We start from the raw sequence: 21217 nt of genomic DNA, 5'->3' as shown, positions 1-21217 counted from the left end.
GGACATCAACTGTAATAAGGACTCAAGGATACCAAGTAAGTGATCATTATAATTTGCATTAATGGTTTTTAAACCTTACTTTTTAATTAACCTTTTAACATCTGTCTTAGTAGTAAAAATATCTTCTGTTGCTCTGACTGGTGTCATTTGGTTGGTCATCATTCTGCAAAGAGAAAGGCTACCAGTTTGATTCCTGGTCAGGGCACATGCCTGCGTTGTGGGCCTGGTCTCTCTGGTTGGGGTATGTGCGAGAGGCAACTGATCAATCTTTCTCCCTCACATCGATGTTTCTCTACCTTTTTCCACCCCCTCCTCTCTCCCCAAGAATAAATAAATTCTTTTAAAAAAAGTTCTGTTAAGGATTTGGATTACATTTGGTCTTTAACAAAAATATACATATATAGTTTATATATAATAACAAAGATAGTTATATAGTATATATTAATCATATATATATGAATATAATTTTTCCTGTCAGTTTTATCCACTTCAAGGATACTGAGTAAATGAACATTATAATTTGCATTAATGATTTTTAAACCTTACTTTTTAATTAATCTTTTAACATGTCTTAGTAAAAAATATCTTCTGTTAATAATTTGGATTGCATTTGTTTTTTGGCAAAGATACATATATAATCTATATATAAAATAACAAAGATATATAACCATGTAACATTATAATTAAATACAATATATACTTATATATAAGTATATGTAAGTACACTTATAAATAACATACATACTATATATACAATTTTTTTCAGCTTTATCTATTCCAATGACTTTTCAATTAACAATAAAGTTTGTTTTGGACAATAAATCAGCAAATACTTTCGATGGTGGCTTCAAACTGCATTTTTAACCCCAAAATGGCATCCAGAGCCATTTTAGGCAACATCATAACCAAAATATAAATAACGGGAATTCACGTTCCTTTGAACATAGTGAGCTTCTTAGGTTGGCAGGGTCCTGTTCACTTAACCCCATGGAAGCACAGAATCAGAGCAATAAAGGTCAAGGGTTAGGATGTGAACATAAAGAACAGGCATTAACATAGACCATATGCTATCTGAATTGTTTTGTTCCCACAGAAATAGTTTTCCTGTATATATTTTTTAAAGATTTTATTTCTAGAGAAAGGGGAAGGGAAGGAGAAAGAGTGGGAGAGAAACATCAGTGTGTGGTTGCCTCTCACATGCTCCCTTCTGGGGACCTGGCCTCGCAACCCAGGCATGTGCTCTGACTGTGAATTGAACTGGTGATCTTTTGGTTCCCAGGCTGGCGCTCAATCCACTGAGTTACATTAACCAGGGCTCCTGTGCATTTTTAACATCACTTCTCAGGAGTAGCTGTTGTCACCCAAGAACTGATTTCCTGCATTTTCATTATCTTTTACAACAAAATGCTCCTTTTCAAGTTCCTTACTGTAATTGTTACCAGCAAATACTGTCATAATCCTCCAGTTCAGGACATGAGTATCAGTGTAATACTTAGTGTCCATTATAAATAATAAAGGTATAAAACAAATAAGGCTGTCACTCTTTTACACTGCAATAAATACACAAGAATAAATATAAATTACTTTCTATAAAAATGCAATTTCTAACCAGTTTAGGACACTTCCAAACTATCAGAACATGGAATATTTATTTCCTCTGTTACAGAATGCCAGTCACATGAGATCTGAAAAATTCTTTATTGGTAGCCACACAGTTGACTATAACATCTCTGTGTTTTCTTGCTATTCAAGAGAAAATATGCAATAACTACAGACTCTCACTGGATCTTTTAAAATTTTATAAAAATGCCAAAGTCATGATGAATACAATTATCGTGGATATATCATTTGAAAAAGTAATACAAATTATGCTGCTAAAGACAAAAAACATTAAAACACATAAACATCACAATGTGACAGCAGTAACTTATAACTATTTAATATGAAAAATTAAATTTAAAAAGTTGTATCAGAGAACTTGGGATTTTTTTCACTTTAGCAAAACAATCTATTTATATATATCTAATTTCTATGATACAATAAAAATACTTTTAAAAGATATGACATTCAAATGCTTCATTTACACAAATAATATTGTCCACACTAATAAAAGTGATGCCCTAAAACATGAACTGCTCTGCTAATTGTAATTAAAAAATGTTTTCTTTACTTCATTTTACATTTTTGTTAGCAGTTAGCATTACATAGTAATCCGTTATGTGTTGACAAATACAGAGGATCCTAGTCAAAATACTGTTTCCCAAAAGTAATGTACATCATATTGCTTGAAACAAACAAATCATATAAAAGTGGTAATCATTTATCCAAACATTGATTATGAAAGACAACTGGTATATATTCAGGCAGAGTGTTGAGTTCATAATGGTTTATTTACAATAAAAGTATTTTTACCGACACTAACATGATAAATAAGTTTCTATGTCAATTGCTACAGTCTCTTAAATTTATAAAAATATTATATAAAATACCACAACCTTTAGAGGATATAAATTCATGTGGTTCTGATACTAGCAGCTGAAAAGTGTTTATAATTTAAAAATAAATAAACTATAGAGGTAAACCAGTTACAAAACAGCAGAAGACTGCAATGGTCACGACTGAAAAGAACTGCCTAATTGTACAATAGCTAGCAAAATGGTGAAGCAGTTGGATCAAAAGTTTTAAAAACCTCTTTCAGAGATTTGTCATCCGTTTCTCCACTGGGGTCATCATCTGGGGTGGGGCTCAGCTGTCCCATCTGCCTTGACTGCCTTGGATCATTGTACTGGGGTCTAATTAAGCCTGTCAATGCCTGAATGGGAAGACTGTGCACTGCGGGGACCTGAACTGCACAGGAGCTCCCGAGAACATTCGCCTGTGGGTCAGCTGGCCCATCAACAGTGACTTCCACATCTGGGGTGGTTTTCTGTGGCAGGATTTCTTCTCCAGGAGAAGGCTCATTTTTGTCACTGCTTTTTAAACCACCACCTTTTTTCTGGTTCTCTGCATTTTCTGTTGTTCGCTCTGGTATGGATGAAGAACCATGTTCCCTAGGGTCATACAAACTAATACCACTGAGAACTGAACTTGGAGTCCCCAGTGGAACGCTGGCCGAAGACGAGAGTTTAGGAGCATATGGAGGCAAAGCCCCAGGCCCGGAGTTGCTGGTTACTGCCACTAAGGGCTGTGACACACCAGGGCTTGACTTGGCTAAGTGAGGAGCACCCTTTGATGTATGTGACTCCTTCAGAACTGCTTGCTGAGAGACTGCATTGTGCAGTCTGTGAAGTCTAGGATCACATTTTTTTTGCAGCCTGGGGTCTCCTAATTTACTTGCTGAACTGTGCAAGTCCCCAAATTGTTCCAGGTAGCCTTCTCTGTTTGTTGTGTTAATTTTGGCTTTGGCTGCTACTTTTGAATCGATGGGCACTGTGCTTTGATGGAGATCACTTTTTGCATTCCATAATCTACTGAGCCTCTGGTCGGCTATAAGAGGAGGCAGAGGTAAACTAATTGAAGATACAGGGTCAGGTTTTGGTAAAGGGACTGGAAGTAAGTCTTCTGGAGCCCACACAATGTGTTTTGCGAAGCTGGGCTTGGTGAGTGTAATATCCATTTTAATGTGACTGAACTGTCTCAGCTGTGACCTTGGATCCTGGAGTGCTGCCCCAGGGGGAGAGTCCAGAGGTATTAAAGAAGGTTTTTCTCTCAGTTCTCTTTCTGTGTCCTCTTCCTCATCATCTCCTCTCTTGTGTTTGACATTAGCACCAGCATGTGCATGATGTAAATCACACTTTACTGCTCCAGCCAAAGAGCCTACATGCCCACTTGCATTCCCTCTTAGTTTCCTGGGATCCCACACAAGTCTGAGACCCTGTGTGGTAGACTCAGATGATTTTCTAATGTCTTGCCTTGGGATGGTCCTAAGTCGAGGATCAACAACCTGGTTTTCTTTACTCTTCTCTTTAGCAAGTCTTGGATCAGTAGGAATACCAGGTTCCAAGGAAGATTGCTGCTGATTCCTCAATGTTTCTGTTTGTTTCTGTAATGTTTTCAGTATTGCCTTGACACTGCTCCCTTCATCCTCTTCGCTACTGGAATACCAGTTAACAGTATCATCTAAATGCAGACAAAGACTTATTATAAAGAATGAAGCCTTCAGATTTGGCCTTAATTAAGATAAAAAAGCACATGCTATTTCTGAAATGAGTGTAGGGTTTCAACACTGAAATGAGATAGGATGTGATATGATAATGATAAATTCCATTATTATAGTCTATAAAGAAAGAGCTGTGATGTCAGACCACATGCAATGTCCTTCCAACCTGAGAAAGTTGGGGCCTCATTCTAATTGGCCAAAGAGAAGTTAGCATGGGTGTGGGATAACGGGGTTCAGGTAGAAGGGAAAATATTCTAAGAAAGGAGTATTAAAAAGTTTTGGATCTCTTTAATTCAAGGAACCCTTAAGCTCCGGCAATGGGAAGACACAAAAATATATTCGGAAAGAAGACAAAACACTAATAATGACAGTTAAGGAAGCAATGGGAACTGAGCAAATAAGACTGTTCATTTATAGTTTACTATATTTTGAGATGTAGTAAATTTTTAAAATGTGACTATATTAGCTATTCAAGCATTAAATTAAAAATAAGAAATAAAACTAACATGCTGAAGTGTATATACTTGACGTTTATGAGAATACTTTGAGCCTTACTCCTGAAGTGTTTATCCCTCATGTGTTACATGCAATGGTAAGAAGCAGAACTATCTATCAGAGGCCTGTTCTCTAGTTGAGTAGAAGGTATAATAGAATGAATCGCCTCCTCTCCATTCACACACACACACACACACACACACACACACACACACACCCCATTCTAGACTATCCTGGATCAACAGAACATTGTAGTTATTCTAATTTTACCTCCTTGCACTGCTTATTAATATTTTTCTACTATATGAAACTCTAGGGTTACATACTTAAGTCTGAACAGAGCACACAAAACGAGAACTTTTTAGAGAGGGAATGTGGTTTGACATAGAATACATTATGTCACAATGGCAAAAGGTTTGACTGGTATCTCAGGGTCTGGGAAAATGACCTCTAGACACTAGGTCTCTCTCCTTCTTTTCTTTGACCCCAAAGTGTAGAGCTTAGCTTGTGAATCACTTTAAATATTTCTGAAGAGTAACTTCACTCCTCACAGAATTTGTTACCTGACTTAAATACGTAAGATGCTATCTTATTCTCACTTTCATATTAATATATTTCATAAGCAGTAAAATCCCTTTTGGAATGAGAATGAATATAGACCAGAAGGACAGTGGGATAGCAGAGGTCAATGCAAAGCAAATACTAGATAGAAAATGATGGTTAACAGCTTTCTATCAAAGAACAGGTAAGATTTATAAGGATATTAAAACTGATAAACACAAACACAAAAAAGCCCTAGCGTGTCAAGACTTTTTCTGTGTACACGGAAAACAACCCTTATAAAACATCACCAATTGTATAATATTATAGTATAAAATCTATCATTTAGAAAAGTTTTGATTTTTAAAAAAATTTTACTGATTTGAGAAAAAAAGAGAAATAACTGATGTGACACAGAGACATTGATTAGTTGCATCCTGAATGCACCCCAACTGGGGATCAGACTTGCAGCCTTCTGGTGTACAGGACAATGCTCCAACCAACTGAGCCACCCAACCAAGGAGGATTTTCTTGTTTATGAAAGCATAAAGCTCTGTAAGACTTTATAGAAAGCCTGCCATTAAATGGTTGTTTCTTAAATTAAGTTTAAGCATTTAGAGGAATAAACATAAATTGTACTGGCCAAGATGAAATGGGACTTATGGCCAAAATGGAGGCGTAGATGGAAACACTGTGCCTCCTGGCACAACCAAGTTTAAAGACAACAAAGTTTTAGTAACAAAAACAAAGTCAAAACACAGAAAATTGAACTGTATGGAAGTCCGACAATAACGAACCATTCAGCCAGACCAGTAAGAGGGGCCAAGTCAGCGGCAGAGCAGGGTTGGGCAGGAAAGATCAGCCGACCGAGGAGCTCCGGAGTGCAGGAGGGCAGGCGGTGGTTGGCGGATCCCAGGTGTGGGGTGGCAATGGGCAGACCCAGTGAAGGCGCAAGGTGGCTGGCTGACTGCAGTCACGCTTTGGCGCTCAGATAAACCAAGCGAAGGAGTGAGCAGTGAGACAGACGGCTCAGGCCAGGGCCCCAGCGATGGGAATTAGAGCCTGAATGCACCAATTGGAAAGACTTTCAGGGTGAAGGTGCCGGGAGAACCTCCCAGGCTCACAGAGAGTTCATTGCAGAGACCCACAGGGTCCTGGAGGGTGCACAAGCTCACACACCTGGGAACCAGCACCAGAAGGGCCCAATTTGCTTGTGGGAAGCGGCAGAGGGGACAGAAATCCGAGAGAGAGAAGAAACGCCATTGCCCCTCTCTGACCCCGCCCCCACATTCAGCATCACAACCCAGCCACCTGGGTGGCCGGCCCTGGTGAACACCTAAGGCTCTGCCCCTCATACGTAATAGGCATGACCTGACCAAAATATTATGGCTCAAGCAGAAAAAGAACTCAAAGCTCCAGAGCCAATAAATCTAAGCGACCAAGAGATAGCTAACCTTCCAGATGCACAGTTCAAAACACTGGTGATCAGGATGCTCACAGAACTGGTTGATTTTAGTCACAAACTAGAGGAACATATGAAGGCTAAACTAATTGAAATGAAGGGAAATGCGCAGGAAACCAATAGTGATGGAAAGGAAACTGGGACTCAAATCAAAGGAGTGGACCAGAAGGAAGAAAAAAAATGACCAAACAGAAAAGGATGAAGAAACAAGAATGAAAAAAAAATGAGGAGAGGCTTAGGAACCTCCAGGACATCTTTAAACGTTCCAACATCCAAATTATAGGGGTACCAGAAGGGAAAGAGGAACAGCCACGAGTGGAAAACTTATTTGAACAAATAACGAAGGAGAAATTCCCCATTCTGGCAAAGGAAATAGACTTCCAGGAAATCCAGGAAGCTCGGAGAGTCCCAAACAAGTTGGACCCAAGAAGGAACACACCAAGGCACATCATCATTACATTAGCCAAGATTCAAATGAAGGAGAGAATTCTAGAAGCAGCAAGAGATAAGAGGACAGTCACCTACAAAGGAGTTCCCATCACACTGTCAGCAGATTTCTTAAAAGACACCTTACAGGCAAGAAGGGGCTGGAAAGAAGTATTCCAAGTCATGAAATCCAAAGACCTACATTCAAGATTGATCTATCCAGCAAAACTTTTATTTAGAATGGAAGGGCAGATAAAGTGCTTCTCAGATAAGGTCAAGTTCAAGGAGCTCATCATCACCAAGCCCTTATTATATGAAATGTTAAAGGGACTTATCTAAGAAAAAGAAGATAAAAAATATGAACAGTGAAAGGACAGCAAACTCACAGTTATTAACAACCACACCTAACACAAAGGCAAACTAAGAGGACAGCTAGATCAGAAGCAGAACCATAGAAATGGAGATCACATGAGGGTTAGCAACAGGGGAGGAGGAGGAGAAGTGGGGAGAAGATACAGAGAATAAGTAGCATAGACAATAGGTAGAAAATAGGGGGGAGGGCAAGAATAGTATTGGAAATATAGAATCTAAAGAACTTGAGACACGTGGTCATAAATGAAAGGGGGGAATGGTGGGGGAGGGGGTGTACAGGGTGGAGGGGAATGAAGGGGGGACTAGAACAACTGTAATGGCATAATCAATAAAATATATTGAAAAATAAAAAAGAAAAAATTATACATGAAATGAAGTTATTAGGAATCCCTCATTTCCCTGTGATGTTAAATAGTTACTGTTATTTAAAAATAGAATAATGTTTATATAATAGCTTGTAACTACCTAATTTTATATGTACATATATACATATACATAGTGTGTATATACACACACATAAACTATATTTATACACTTATATACATAGTTTTACATAGTTCTTCATAAATTTTATGTTTAAAAATGGCCAAATATATCACCTTTGTAATTTATAATAATTGGATATTTTAAACATTTCTCTTGACTAAATCAACTGCTATACACTTACCAATATCAAAAATACTAAGGTAAATTTATTGTCTGCATATAATCTCTTATATTAAATATAATATTCCTTAACCATATAGCAGAATCTGAAGTATACAGACTATGCCCATAAAAATTTCTCTAATAACTGAATCATTGTGAAGTTAGTCTAGAAGTCAAAATTCCTGAACTGTAAGGTATCCTGTTCCTTTTCTATTTCTTTTCTTCTAAAACAAAAAGGCTTAACAGCAAGTCTGTTCACTTAGGCCTTATACTCTGCTTTCAGATCTATTCACCAGTTTAAATCAAACGCTCTGAAATTAACTGCTAATAATACATTGATGGTGCTGGAAACCACAATCTCCAAAAGAGAGGAGCTACTAGGTAAACTGAAAATAGAATAGACAGTTCAGAGGAACTCATTTTTAAACATTAACCTGTTCGAGAGCATTTCAGGAACTGAATGACCCAAACAGGTAGGATGCTAACATAACATCTGACATACCTTCTTCCTTGCTGGGTGCCCTTTGAGGTTGGGTGCTGCTTGGTTCTTCACCTTCGTGGTATTTCTGAGTAAGTCTAACAAAAAGAGCTCTCTGCACTGCAGGGAGGAGACCTGGTGCAGGCAGGGGATCATGGCCTGCCATGTTACTGCTGCCATCACACCCACTTCCATGGTGGGATGAGTCTTGAACAATGGGAGGCTGATGCTGAACAAACTCACCATGCCACAACCCATCTACACACATAACATGGAAAAAGACAGACATTAATTCATCACAAAACTCCACTAGGGAGTACCATGTAAATTATAAGAAATTGAAGCTCTAATATTAATCACATTTGATTAGTAAATTAGTAATTATAAATACTTTTAAAAGTTATCTAAAGTTCTATTGTTATAAGTATTTGTTTAAATTGTAAACATATCTTAAGGTCTAAATTTCATCACACTTTACTTAGATTTAAAACATACTTTCTTATTATAATTTTAATAAAAAATAGGACTCCAAATATTTAAAATTAGAAATGAGTTATTCTGAAAGGTAAACTTACCACTAGAGTTATTGGGTGGCTGAAAATTAGGTACAGCATGATGTGTATAGTAATTATCATAAAACTCAGCTGGGTTTTGTAGGGACTCATAACTGGTGTTGAGCTGCATTTCACCAGAACCATGCAGGTGTGATGAGCCTGGAGCACAGTGATTTTCTCTGGGTACTTTTATCATGTGTTCTGTAAAACCTGGGCAATGGTATGCACCACTCATACCTGGTGCTGACAAGGGTGCATCTGGCTGAATGAGTACTCCAGCTTGGCTATGGGAACCTACCACTCCATGTGGACCAGGCGGCAAAGGTGGGCTCTGTGGCACTGGTAGACCAGGAGGTCCTGCACATGGATGATGTCCAGGGGAGCCTGGGTGCATCACAGGACTATTGTGTCCCTGAGACATATTAGGTCCAGGACCTGGACTTGACCCAGAACTATAAATATGCTGAGGATGTGGGCTGCTTTCCTGAAATTGTGGTCCTGGTGGTGAGGCACTGCTATAAAATGCTGGTGGCCTGTAAACAGAAAAAATAATATTTCTTAGTTCAAAGAAAAAAGAGAAACAAGAATGTCACATTTCTAAATGGATGTTGGTTATGTGTGTTTTTCTGTATCAGAATAGAATACTCTTTTTCTAAGAAGCCATTTATTCCAAATTATCTATAACTGCAAATGCCAACATGTGGATCTTGCCTTCATTTTAGCTCCCAGTTTCTTAATTGCTGTTTATTATGAGCTATTCTAAAACTTACTCCTTATTGGCATTTTGAAAAATACAGGAAGTGGAAAGATAAATGAATCACCCCTAATCCTGCCACCCAGAGATAAATGTTTTTGACTGATTCTCTTCTAGTCCTCATTGCTGTGTAGAGAGGCTTGGAAACTGGGTTAAGGATTCTGTAGATTAAGACAGTGGGAGGCAGCAGAGGGCAGGGACACAGAGGACATGGGAAGCAGCAATCGAGGTGTGTGCCACACAGCTGCTGTTTCTACCTGAGCTTACTCACATGATTAACAGGGATGTAAGTTAGTTTCTTAATGAGAATTTCTAGGGGACAAAGGCATAATGTTGGAGACATTTGGCTCTTCTAGGCAGCTGTTATAAAGTTCAAGTGTCAAGTCCCAGTTCTGGCTGCCCAGCTGTGCAACCTAGCAGAAGATTTTCTGCTAGACTATTGTGTGGTATAGTTGAATTTTTCTCCTGGCTTCTTCTATTTTGGACTGCAAATAATACAAACTGGTCTCTGTGGTTTCGCCAGAAATTCTGTATGGTACTTACTGCTCTCTAATAAACCACATTCTGCTTAAAAATAAATAAATAAGTATTAATGGGCATTTCTTTAAAAAAATTTCTAAGGGAAAATTGCCAGCACTTTTGAAATTTTTAACTTACTTTTTCCCAATCTTATGTGCTAAATCCACAGTAGGTTTTACAACTATTTCAAAAAGAGATGGAATTTTCTTGAAATCATCAGAGAGATCTGTCTGAAAATCATCTTCAGGATCAGAAAAGGGAAAGTGCTCTGCTGGCGTTGGCAGGAGCCCCACTCCTGGAGGGGGTTTGGGAAGAGGGGTTATGCCATGCTTCCTAAGTTCTTCTAACTCTCTTTCATCCTCATTTGTGGGCTCCTCTTCAGTGTTCAACACCTGAAAGTAGTTAGCAAAGATTACCACATTAAAACAAGATTTCTTTTACATTGAAAACTGTGATTTTAGTAAACTAGTTTAGCCAAAGACTAAACTTTAATAGAAAAACATATTAAGCTGCAATGGGTCATAGACAGTTAACTCATTTTTTATAAAGAGAATGAGGTTCAAAGAGGTAAAGGGTATTTCTCAAACTAAATCAACTTTTTAATGAGAACAAGGATGAGAATAAAAGATTCTTAATTTCTAGCCCAAACTTGCTGCTTTCCTAAAACACCATATTAACAAAACCTGAATAAAGTCTTTGGCTTCTTAGCAGTTTTATAAAACATGATGCAAGTCAAATGAGTCTGTAGAGAGACATAATAAATAATCAAGGTACAAAAAAATATTACTCACTTTGTCCAAAAGTTTCTTTGTTTCTTTAGTCAAATCATCATGTGAAAATTTACACTTGTCTCCTTGGTAACATTTTGCTCCACTATGATAGAACTTGCATGGAAATTCATGTAAATAAAAATATTAAGGAATATACCAAATACAATCAAACTAATATTTTTAAACCAAAAATATAACTGTGCTGAATCAATAGGACTTTATGATTATATATTGTACTGAATTTTCTATAATCAAATCAGATAATTCATTCTAAGATTAAATATTTTAGTTATGCATCAAAACATTCAAAAATTAAAATTTCTTTTACTCTACCAGAACTAGGAAACACTTTTTAAAGACAAATATTTATAATGGTTATGCACACTCTATTATTTTCCATAGTAATAAAATATTATGCAGAACAAATGAGTTTTGTAGCAAGACCTTACATCCATGAAGAATACAGAGCTTGATATGTTCTGTTAAAGTCAACCCAACAATGTGAGGTACAGGCTGGTCTGACTTAAAGGCTGGTCTCATTCAAGGTAATAGAGACAATCTACTATAGAGGACATAAAACCTAGAAGTATGGTGGAAAATACACCATTTTCAGGTCATGTATATTTAAAAAGAATTTCTGAATTGTTTTAGGAAATGTATTACTGCAATCATTACATTGATAAGGTAAAAAGAGAAAAATTACATGATCATTTTAGCAAGAGCAAACAACTGATACAATTCAAAATCCTCTTTTGATTTAAAAAAACTCTTAGTAAAATAAGAATATACTTAACTTGATTTTTTACAAAAATCTATCTTAAAACTATAGCCACAAGTTAAAACAAAAGGAAATTATCACTAAAATGTGTACTATGTTCACCACAATCACTATTTAACATTATTCTAGACATGTAGCTGACACATTTAAAATAGGAGGTATAAATTATTATTTACAGATGGCATGACTGTGAGAAAAAAACATAAGGATAGACTGAAAGCTTTCAGAAAGAGTTTAAAAGGTGCCTGGTTTCTGAAGAAATATGTCAAATCTAGAAAAAATGTTATTTCTTTTTCTTGAGGAAGACAAATTTATTACAATATTTTGATCAAGAAAGGAGGATCACTTGCAGACCATTTACAAAGGGAATGGTCACACAGGACCACCAGTGGGGCAGAGGCTGAACTGTGCACATAGAGAAATCGCGCTCTGGTAAAGGTACCGTTTTAAATCGCTTGAAGATGAGATAATGAGTTAACCAATGAGAAAAAAATTAGGTTCTTACTGCACATTATATATTAAAATAGAATCCATGTGAAGTAAAGATGTAAATGCTAAATAAAAATACAACCTTCTCAATCAGAGCTTAATCACATTTTTATAAAAATTAGGTGTAAATGTTATCTCTACTCACAAACTTTAGCATAGAAAAAAATCTGAAAGACTTTATGCCATACTGTTAGCATAATTATTCCTGAAGAGTCAGATTACCTCGAGTTCTTTTTTAAACTAGCTTTAAAATGACCAAACATATACCAAAGTAGAGAGAAGAATACAATCGGCTCCCTCATGCTGGCCACGCCAGTTCAACGATTTCATCGTCTGGCCATTTGGTGAGATCTGTGCCACCCCACAGGCTCCTCACAACTCTCCCTCAAAACACACACGAGTCCTCAAAAGCATATGCCAAATGCATTTAATCTGTGGGTATCTCCATGTTTACTTCAAACAGGTAAGAAATATTTTTAACAATCACGACCTTATCAATATGAAACATGAATGCATCTATTTTATCTCTTTATCTACTACTACCCTGTCAATATACAAATTTTTCAAACTTTCAAAAAAAGCCTTTTTGTAATTGCTTTGTTCAGATCAGGATCAAGAGGTGATCCACACATTGCATCTAGTCAACATATATCTCAAATTCCTTTATTGATCCCTATAAATTCCCACCCTTTGTATTTTTGTATCATTTATTTAAGTTTAAACTTGTCACAGGTGTTTATTAAAATAAATACTCCCTATTGCATCATATCGAGAGGCACTTGATATCTAATTGTTTCTTTTTTTATTTTTCTTTATTTATCTTTAGAGGGGAAGGGAAGGAGAGAGGGAGAGAAATATCAATGTATGGTTGCCTCTGGTGTGCCCTCTGCTGGGACCTGGCCCGCAACCCAGGCATGTACCCTGACTGGGAATCGAACCACAATTCTTTGGTTCACAGGCCCGCACTCAATCCACTAAGCTACACCAGCCAGCCAGGGCTAATTGTTTCTTTTTAGTACTAAGACTGATCAGTTGGTGCAGGTAGGTATTGTCAGCCCATTTCATCAATTATAAAGTTTTTCATCAACTTTCCACTTAATGATTTTAACAGCCATCATTAATCACTGGCCAAATCCATTAATTCACCAGAACTTGAAAAATAGTAGGACTGTTATGTTAGAGGGTGAACTCATGTGTAATTCTGCCAACACTGCCTAGCTCTCCTCCACAAGGACACCCCATTTCACATTCCCAACAGCAAAGTCTGAGTAGATCTATTTTTTCACAACCTTGCTAACAAAATGTGCGGGGGGAGGGGGGATTTTTGCAAATCTGATGGCTACAAATGGTATCGTGGACATAGATTAAAGTGCATTTCTCTTATTATAAATAAGATTGAACATCTTTTCTTGTGTTTTGGGCCCTTTGCACTTCTCTCTGTGAATTATCTATATCTCTTACCCCATTTTTATTCCCAATATTTAGAAACTCATATATCAGGCTGTTACCTCTTTGTAAGTGATACAAGTTGTAAACAACTCTTCCCATTTTATTATTTACCCTTTACTTTTCTTATGTCATATTTTTGTGATGCAAATTTAAAAAATTTATGCAAATTTTTAATCTTTTCCCTTATTGCTTCTGGATTTTAAGTCATACTTCTGTTCAGATAATAAAGGACTACATCCATAGACACCTCTCGTGTTTGTATAGTTTTATCTTTATATGTATAGTTTTATTTTTATATTTAGATCTATGATAACAGGGATTTTTTTACTTTCCTTTTTTACATTATTTTTTTAACTAGACAAGACTATTTTAAATTTTATCTGGAAAAATAAATGCGAGAATCTATCAAATTCAAGTATGCTGGTGAGGTGCCAATAATCATAGCAAAGCAGCAGAGGTATGAGAACAAACCGACAATGGAGCCAAGCGGAAACTCTAGAACAAAAACATGGATGTAAAGCACTTAATCATGATAAAGATGAGTTTCAGATTGGGAGATAAAGGCTCCACAGTCACTAATTGTAGTGAAAAACCAGCTAGATATTTTGGGGGTGGGGGAGTTAACACAGACTGATATACTATATATGTATTTTTAAAGGACTACTATAAACATACAGTGATATACCAGTTTAGGTGAGGGGAGGTGTGCAATTTAGATGTATAGATTTCCAAAGGAAGAGGTAGGGAAGAACATACAGTGATAATTGATGGTAAGATCTGATGAGACTCTGATTTCATAACATTCAACAATGATAATTTATTACTTACAAACCTAAGTAAAAATAATTAAGTCATAAAATAAATATTTTGCCACCTACTCCTTCAGGAAGCACATGCTATTAAAATAGTTATAAGCTGAGTACATTAAATACAGAGTACCTTTATTTCATAGATTTTTTCCAAAGGGAAGTTATATATTTCATTTCCCTAAAGAATAAAACTTAGTCTGCCTTTTTGAAGTAAAATGGTTGACTAGACTTACTTTATGTAACGTGTTCTTTTAAATCCATAACCAAACTAGGCTTCGTAGGTTGTACATCTGATTTCTAAACCCTTCAATTATGTTTTCAAACCTCAGTATTTTGGTTAACGTACTTTTAGTAAAGGATATTATGCATGTAAATGCAGTTCTCCCCTTTAGTACAATATCCTTGTAAATAAAATTTGCAGATCTCTTTCTTCTTCTCCAACTCTGCATCATGATCAAATTTACATTGATCTCCCTGTTCACAAAAAGAAAAGAAAGGAGGAAAAAAAGGTACAATTAAATTGAATATTCTCCATGGCATTTCATAATTTAACTATGGTTATATCATTAGTCTTTAAATAATGAGCTAATAATAATTCAAACAATTCCTTTGAGTTTTTGCCCAGGATGCTGGGTATGGCTAAGTGCAAAGCACACAGTGCCACCGCCCCAGGGGCCTCTATCCACTCACCATGTTCAGCTGACCTACTATTTGGGCCTCTGTGTGGCCATGTTTACAATGGGTCAGTAATAGTAACTACTTCCTAGGGTTGTTGGAAAGATTAAATCATTTGATATTAGTAAGCCACTTTGAACAGTAGTTACCACATAGCATTGTGTTTATCTAAAAAATGTAATTTTAACAAATTACATTATAGTTCCAAAATATAATTAAATGAATTCTGATATATATAGTATTTCCATCAAGATACATTTTGAAGAACTAGTGTTATTACAACTAAATGAGAAATGAAAAAACTAACCCCCACCAAAGGCTTAAATTTTAAAGAGTATTTTGGAAATGAAATGATTTATGATACTACTATAAATTTACCTTGATACATCTTCCTTCCAGAAAGTATTTACAGATTTGTTTTCCTTTGTGTTCCACTGTGTGCTGATTAATAAATTCCTGAGTCATTACCTTCCATTTTTTCCCTGGTTTATTATACTGCAAGAAAAAAATTATTTTAATGCAACATATAAAAATAGGTATAAAATGTACAGTCAAATGGATCTGGAAAGCAGTACAAACTATTAAGAGAGGTCACTATGAGACATTGAAGACATATATGCTTCTTCAATGATTTTCAAGCTGCTTATTACTACTAGTGGTTGCAAACCCTATTGCTACTTTAATGAAGACACATAACTACATTTAAAAAAATAAAATTATAAAAAGCTTGAAAATTAACAATAATATTCAGTTTTGGCAAAGGAACAATAAAACATGCACTCTCCTATAGTACTGATAGGTATGCTATAAAAGATTTAAAATATCTGTATTGTTTGACATTTAGGATTATTCTAAAGCACAGGTGGCAAACACAAGGCCTGAGGGCCACCTTGTTTTATCCAGCTCAGCACATTGTTTCTGCCTGGCAGCAGCGCTGAGCTCTCACTTAACTGTTAAGAAGTAGTTACATTTACACAGTCCTAAAATTACATTCAGCCCTTTGAAGGCCAACTGGGAGGCTGATGTGGCCCCCAGTGAAAATGAGTTTGACACCCTTGTTCTAAAGGAATTATCAGGGAGGCCCAGGAAGGTGTATTCATAAAAATAACTACTGCAGAACTACTTCCATAGTGGAAAAAAACCACCAAACGAGTAAGAAAACCTAGAAACATTCTACACACCCAAAACTTCTCCCAATTTTACAATAAAGATAAAAAACTAAAAGAATGTGTCCCCATATTTAACAGTGTATGTCTCTCCAGATGAATCTCTAAACAATTAGATTTTTTTCTGCATGTGCGGTTATTTTGTGTTTTATTTATTTATTTATTTATTTTTTAGGAAAAAAGCTCAGAAAGGATATATTACCTTTAATTTATAAATTTAAAAATATTAAGGGAAAAAAGTGTATGTTGTAAAATCTCACAGCTCTACTTGTTTTTCTTGGCTCTCCTCAGCCCCCAACTTGACTTCTGTTGAGTCAGGACAGGGGATGGCATTTGGCCATGCTAAGGACTGCTATTCATGACGCCATGAGACAGCACTGTTCTTCAAGCTCCTGGTATGCATGTGGTGGTGGTGCTGTAGGAGTGCAGTGATTATTTTTTCTTCTGATTTGATTCCAGTTTTCTCCATTCCCTCAATTTACTAGAAGACTGAGAACGATGTTGTACAACCTACTGAAAATAAGAAATTGCCTCATGGCAAACACTTGGGGCAACATATGGCTAGACTTAAATCTGATCCTCAGTGCTCACACTATAAGAATTCTTTTAAAAAGCACAAGGTCCTGGCAGGGTAGCTCATTTGGTTAAAGTGCCATCCCAATACGCCAAGGTTCTGGGTATGATCCCTGGTCAGGGTACATACAGGAAACAACCAATGAATGCATAAATAAGTAAACACCAAATCAATGTTTCTCTCTCTCTCTCTTCTTTCTTCTCTCTCTATAAAAAAATCAATAAATTTTTTTAATTTAAAAAGCACGAAAATACCAAGAAAATAGATAATCCTAGAGGTTCTATTTAAAAATATAAGTACACCTAAATTGCCCCAGGAAAGCACAATAAAATTACTTATACTATACTCTAATAGGATCATTTGAAATGTCTTAAATCTATGTAAATTTGATTTTAAAACATTTTCTATATACAGGTTCGCTTAGAACAAGTAGATATAAATGACCAGTTCACATATGCTGTCTGTACAAAGAATCATGGCTCTAAAAACAGATAGCCAAAGACAGTTCATTATGCAAAGTTGGTGAGTCAACTTGAGGAATAGAACTCTCAAATTAAACAGTAAAAATATTTGGTGATTATTACCAAATCCACTGAAAAAAATGCACCAAGTAGTACCTATGTTTTATTAATAACTCAGTCTTTCTGTCAGTTTATGTTACTTTCTAATGATATGCCTCAGTGTCTTAATAGAGGATTGTGGGTTTTTTGTTTTGTTTTTCAGTTTAGTTCTGTTTAAATGAGTAGAAAGTATCTCAGAGTCAATAACCATGAGAAACCTAATTATAATCAAAGTATTCTAGAAAATCAAAGCAATTTTAACAAATAAAATTTTAGGACAAAATAAAGTACCTAGAAGATCTGATCTTTTAACATTGAGCCTACTGAAGAACCACAAAAGTCCTCTTATTAAGTAATTTCTGGAAGAATCACAGAAGTAATTTGGTTCATCACCCTCTCTGGACAAATATGAAAAATGCAGATTAGAGAAGTTAGTGATGTACCAAAAGTCACATGGCATTTAGCAGAGTCACTTAAGAAAACACAACTCAAGAAAAAGGGAGGGAAAGGAAAACTGGAGGGAGAGAGGGAAACCCAAACCACCTACTGGGTCATTTTTATTTATTTACTCTAGAGAGTATATTATACTGGTACAAGGAACAAGAACATTAAAGGTGTTTTAAAAATACATTAGGAAGGGCAAATAGAAGGCTCTACCAGGAAAAGAATGTGTATTTAAAGAAAATGTATTAGTTACTATAAAGACTAAAAAAATTTAAGAATCTTATGACCAATAGAATTAATGTCTTTAAAATCCATTAAAAGTTGGCTTGTTCTCTGACAACCCTTGAGTTTTCAAGAAAACTAGTATAGAGGTGCAGGCATCCCTGAATTTATATGGTCTCTGTGGCTCTTATGCTCTGAAAAGGCTAGGATGGAAGTGTATCTACGCTGGCCACTCAGCATGTCCACTCGACCATGGAAGGGCCTGAACATGAGCACTGTCCCGCTTATTTCCAAGATCACAAGACAAAAATCTATCATGGCAACGCATAAACTGACATAGTAGATGACATATTTTAATCTTGATAAATAAAAAATAGTCTAAATCTGATGAATGCAAAAGAAAGAATTTATTCTTACTTTCTATTATAGGATAAAGAATTTTTTTACTTGCAGCCAAGATACATAAATATCTAAAATGTTAGTGAGGGGACCCTTAGAGTTAATTTAATACTCTATGTACTCTCATTTTGCTGATTAAACAAACTGAAACTCAGAGACAGATAGCAACTTGCTTGAACAGCCATGCTTTCCTGGAAGTTTGTTTGGCTTTTTTGTTTGTTTTTCAGGTATATGGTGTAGGTAATGCACATAAAATAAGGCTTACTTAGAAAGTATTCATACTAATTTGGTCTAGGAAAAGCAGCACATTCTAGAGGTCTACTGGTGTAGCAAGATGCACAGGCAAGTTAGAATTACCCAGACATCCTAGGTCTGTTTCAAAGCTATTCCAAGGAATGTCAGACTTCTCTATGCCTAATCTGCCCAGAGCCTTTAATGTGTTAATGCTGACCGAGAATCCCTAAGAGAAGTGTGGCATATGTAGGGCTCCCCAAATTTGTCTGGGCCTGGACCTCCTTTTTAGGCCACACCTATCAACACCTACCTAAGTAGTATATTAAGGAGTACACCTGAAGAAATCTTCACCCATTATCTTTAAGCCCAGAGATAAGAAAACCAAGCATTTACAAGTACGATATATTGCTATCCCCTTATCTCAATCATGGTTGTAACTATATAAACCACCCTTGCTCTGTAAATTCAGTCACACCTCACTGGAACCACGGCAGAATACACAAAATAGAAAGTTGCTATAGTTGAAATGTACACATGTGAGTTCATTTCAACACATATTTATTCAACATCTACCACACCTATGGTTCATCAATTCATCTTTCCAACTATTTATATCTACCCTTTTATTCTCTTCCAATGTCTTCAACTCTAGTAAGTTAATTTACCATTATCTTCCTTCTTGGCACTGCTACGTATTACCATTTTATTGTCATTTGCATCTGGGGAAAATGACACCTTGGAAAGGAAGGTCTAACAAAGAACTAACAAAACATACATTTTTGCTGTCAAACATATCACTTTTATTTTGAGGTGCTTTCAAATGTTACGATTTTGTTTGGAAATCACCTAAGTTTGCATCTCTATATTAGAATTGTGACTAATTAAAAAAGAATTATTTTTTTGAAATTTATTTACACTCATTTGATCTGAATTGGGAATTTGTCATTTACTAAGAAAACAGCATTAAAATCACAATGTTTTCTTTGCAGCCAAATAGGTTAAAAAATGGAGAAGCTACTCTCTTCATTATGTATAAACTCTCAGTACCTCTTGATAGTCATCCATTCCTGAAAACATATGGGGCCCTTTACTGGCTCTTCCCCCACGGTCTTTGCGCTTGATTTTCTTCGGCAAACCTCGTCCACGACCAACATGAAAAGTTTTAACCCTATGTTCAATACCTAAAAAAGTTAAAATGTACTTCAGATATTATAGAAAAACAGCACATCTGTCAATATATTAGTTTGTAGGAAACAGCTTATTTTTAATAGTCTATAATGTACAGTGCATTTTTCCCCTCTAGATTCAATGAAAAAAAATTAATTCAATCTTTACATTTTACTTCCTGGGTACTGCTTATTATTCTTTTGCTTCTTAAGGGATGTTAACAACATAAAAAAGACAAGGAACAAGGATGTACATGGCTGGAGAAGTCAAATCCAGTTTCATTCTTTCCAATTTACCTTAGAATAAATAATACCAAGGCTTCTTGTTTTTGAGAGAATTAAATATTATATCCATCTTTATGGAAGACACTGTAGGTATTAGTGGTTAATTTATAGCAAATTGAGTTTTTATTGATAACTTTGGGTAGATAACAAATGTATCTCCAGGTAAAATTTATACTTGTCTTTTACTTTCGAAAAGTTGTTATTTAAAAGCATCTAAAAAGATACCCAAATGGCAACAGTTATATGTTAAGGTAGAAAGTTAAAATATAAAATGATTTTACCCAACCTTATTTAACCAAAGTCATAATGAACTAATAAATTTTCAAATGATCTTAAACCTACAAAACAGCCAATGAATATATAAAAAACATGTTTTACCCCATTAGAAGAAATTAAAATTTAAAAAATAACATACCAATTTTCACCTCAAATTATAGCATGGATAGAGACTTGGAGAGTTTGGTATTTTCACATACTAGCAACATGTTATAAACTGGTACCTCACCTTTCTGGATATCAACTTGGTATGTGAATAAAAAATCTTCAAATGTGTGTCTATGTCTTTTTAATCAATTCTACATTTCAGAATTTATTCTTAAGAAAAATGTTTTGCCAAGATGTTTTCTGAGATATGTATAAATATGCAAGATTAATCACAGAATTTAAAAAAACTGAGAGCAATTTAAAGCTCAAATAATTCCTGTATTTTGCTATGTATAATGTGCACTTTTTGCCCAAATTTTTGTGGGAAAAATAAGGATGCACATTATGCATGGATAGTACTAATTAA

At 35.7% G+C, this 21217-nt stretch overlaps 1 protein-coding gene across 1 annotated transcript in view; it reads right to left on the bottom strand.

The window, feature by feature from the left end:
* Positions 1–815: 815 nt before the first annotated feature.
* Positions 816–21217, bottom strand: part of ZC3H6 (zinc finger CCCH-type containing 6) — a 55057-nt gene continuing 34655 nt past the window's right edge. Inside the window, exons 5-12 of the mRNA XM_037136200.2 lie at positions 20024–20157; positions 15756–15872; positions 15065–15176; positions 11199–11308; positions 10546–10799; positions 9156–9667; positions 8605–8838; positions 816–4119 (exon numbers count right to left, since the gene is read on the bottom strand). Of these exons, the coding sequence (XP_036992095.2) occupies positions 2648–4119; positions 8605–8838; positions 9156–9667; positions 10546–10799; positions 11199–11308; positions 15065–15176; positions 15756–15872; positions 20024–20157 (2945 nt within the window). The 3' untranslated portion in view covers positions 816–2647. The remainder of the gene's footprint in view (positions 4120–8604; positions 8839–9155; positions 9668–10545; positions 10800–11198; positions 11309–15064; positions 15177–15755; positions 15873–20023; positions 20158–21217) is intronic.

The sequence above is a fragment of the Artibeus jamaicensis genome, unplaced genomic scaffold, assembly GCF_021234435.1.
Source record: "Artibeus jamaicensis isolate MK-2021 breed Jamaican fruit bat unplaced genomic scaffold, CSHL_Jam_final contig_384, whole genome shotgun sequence".
NCBI lineage: Eukaryota > Metazoa > Chordata > Mammalia > Chiroptera > Phyllostomidae > Artibeus > Artibeus jamaicensis.
This window is presented reverse-complemented; position numbering and strand designations above follow the sequence as displayed.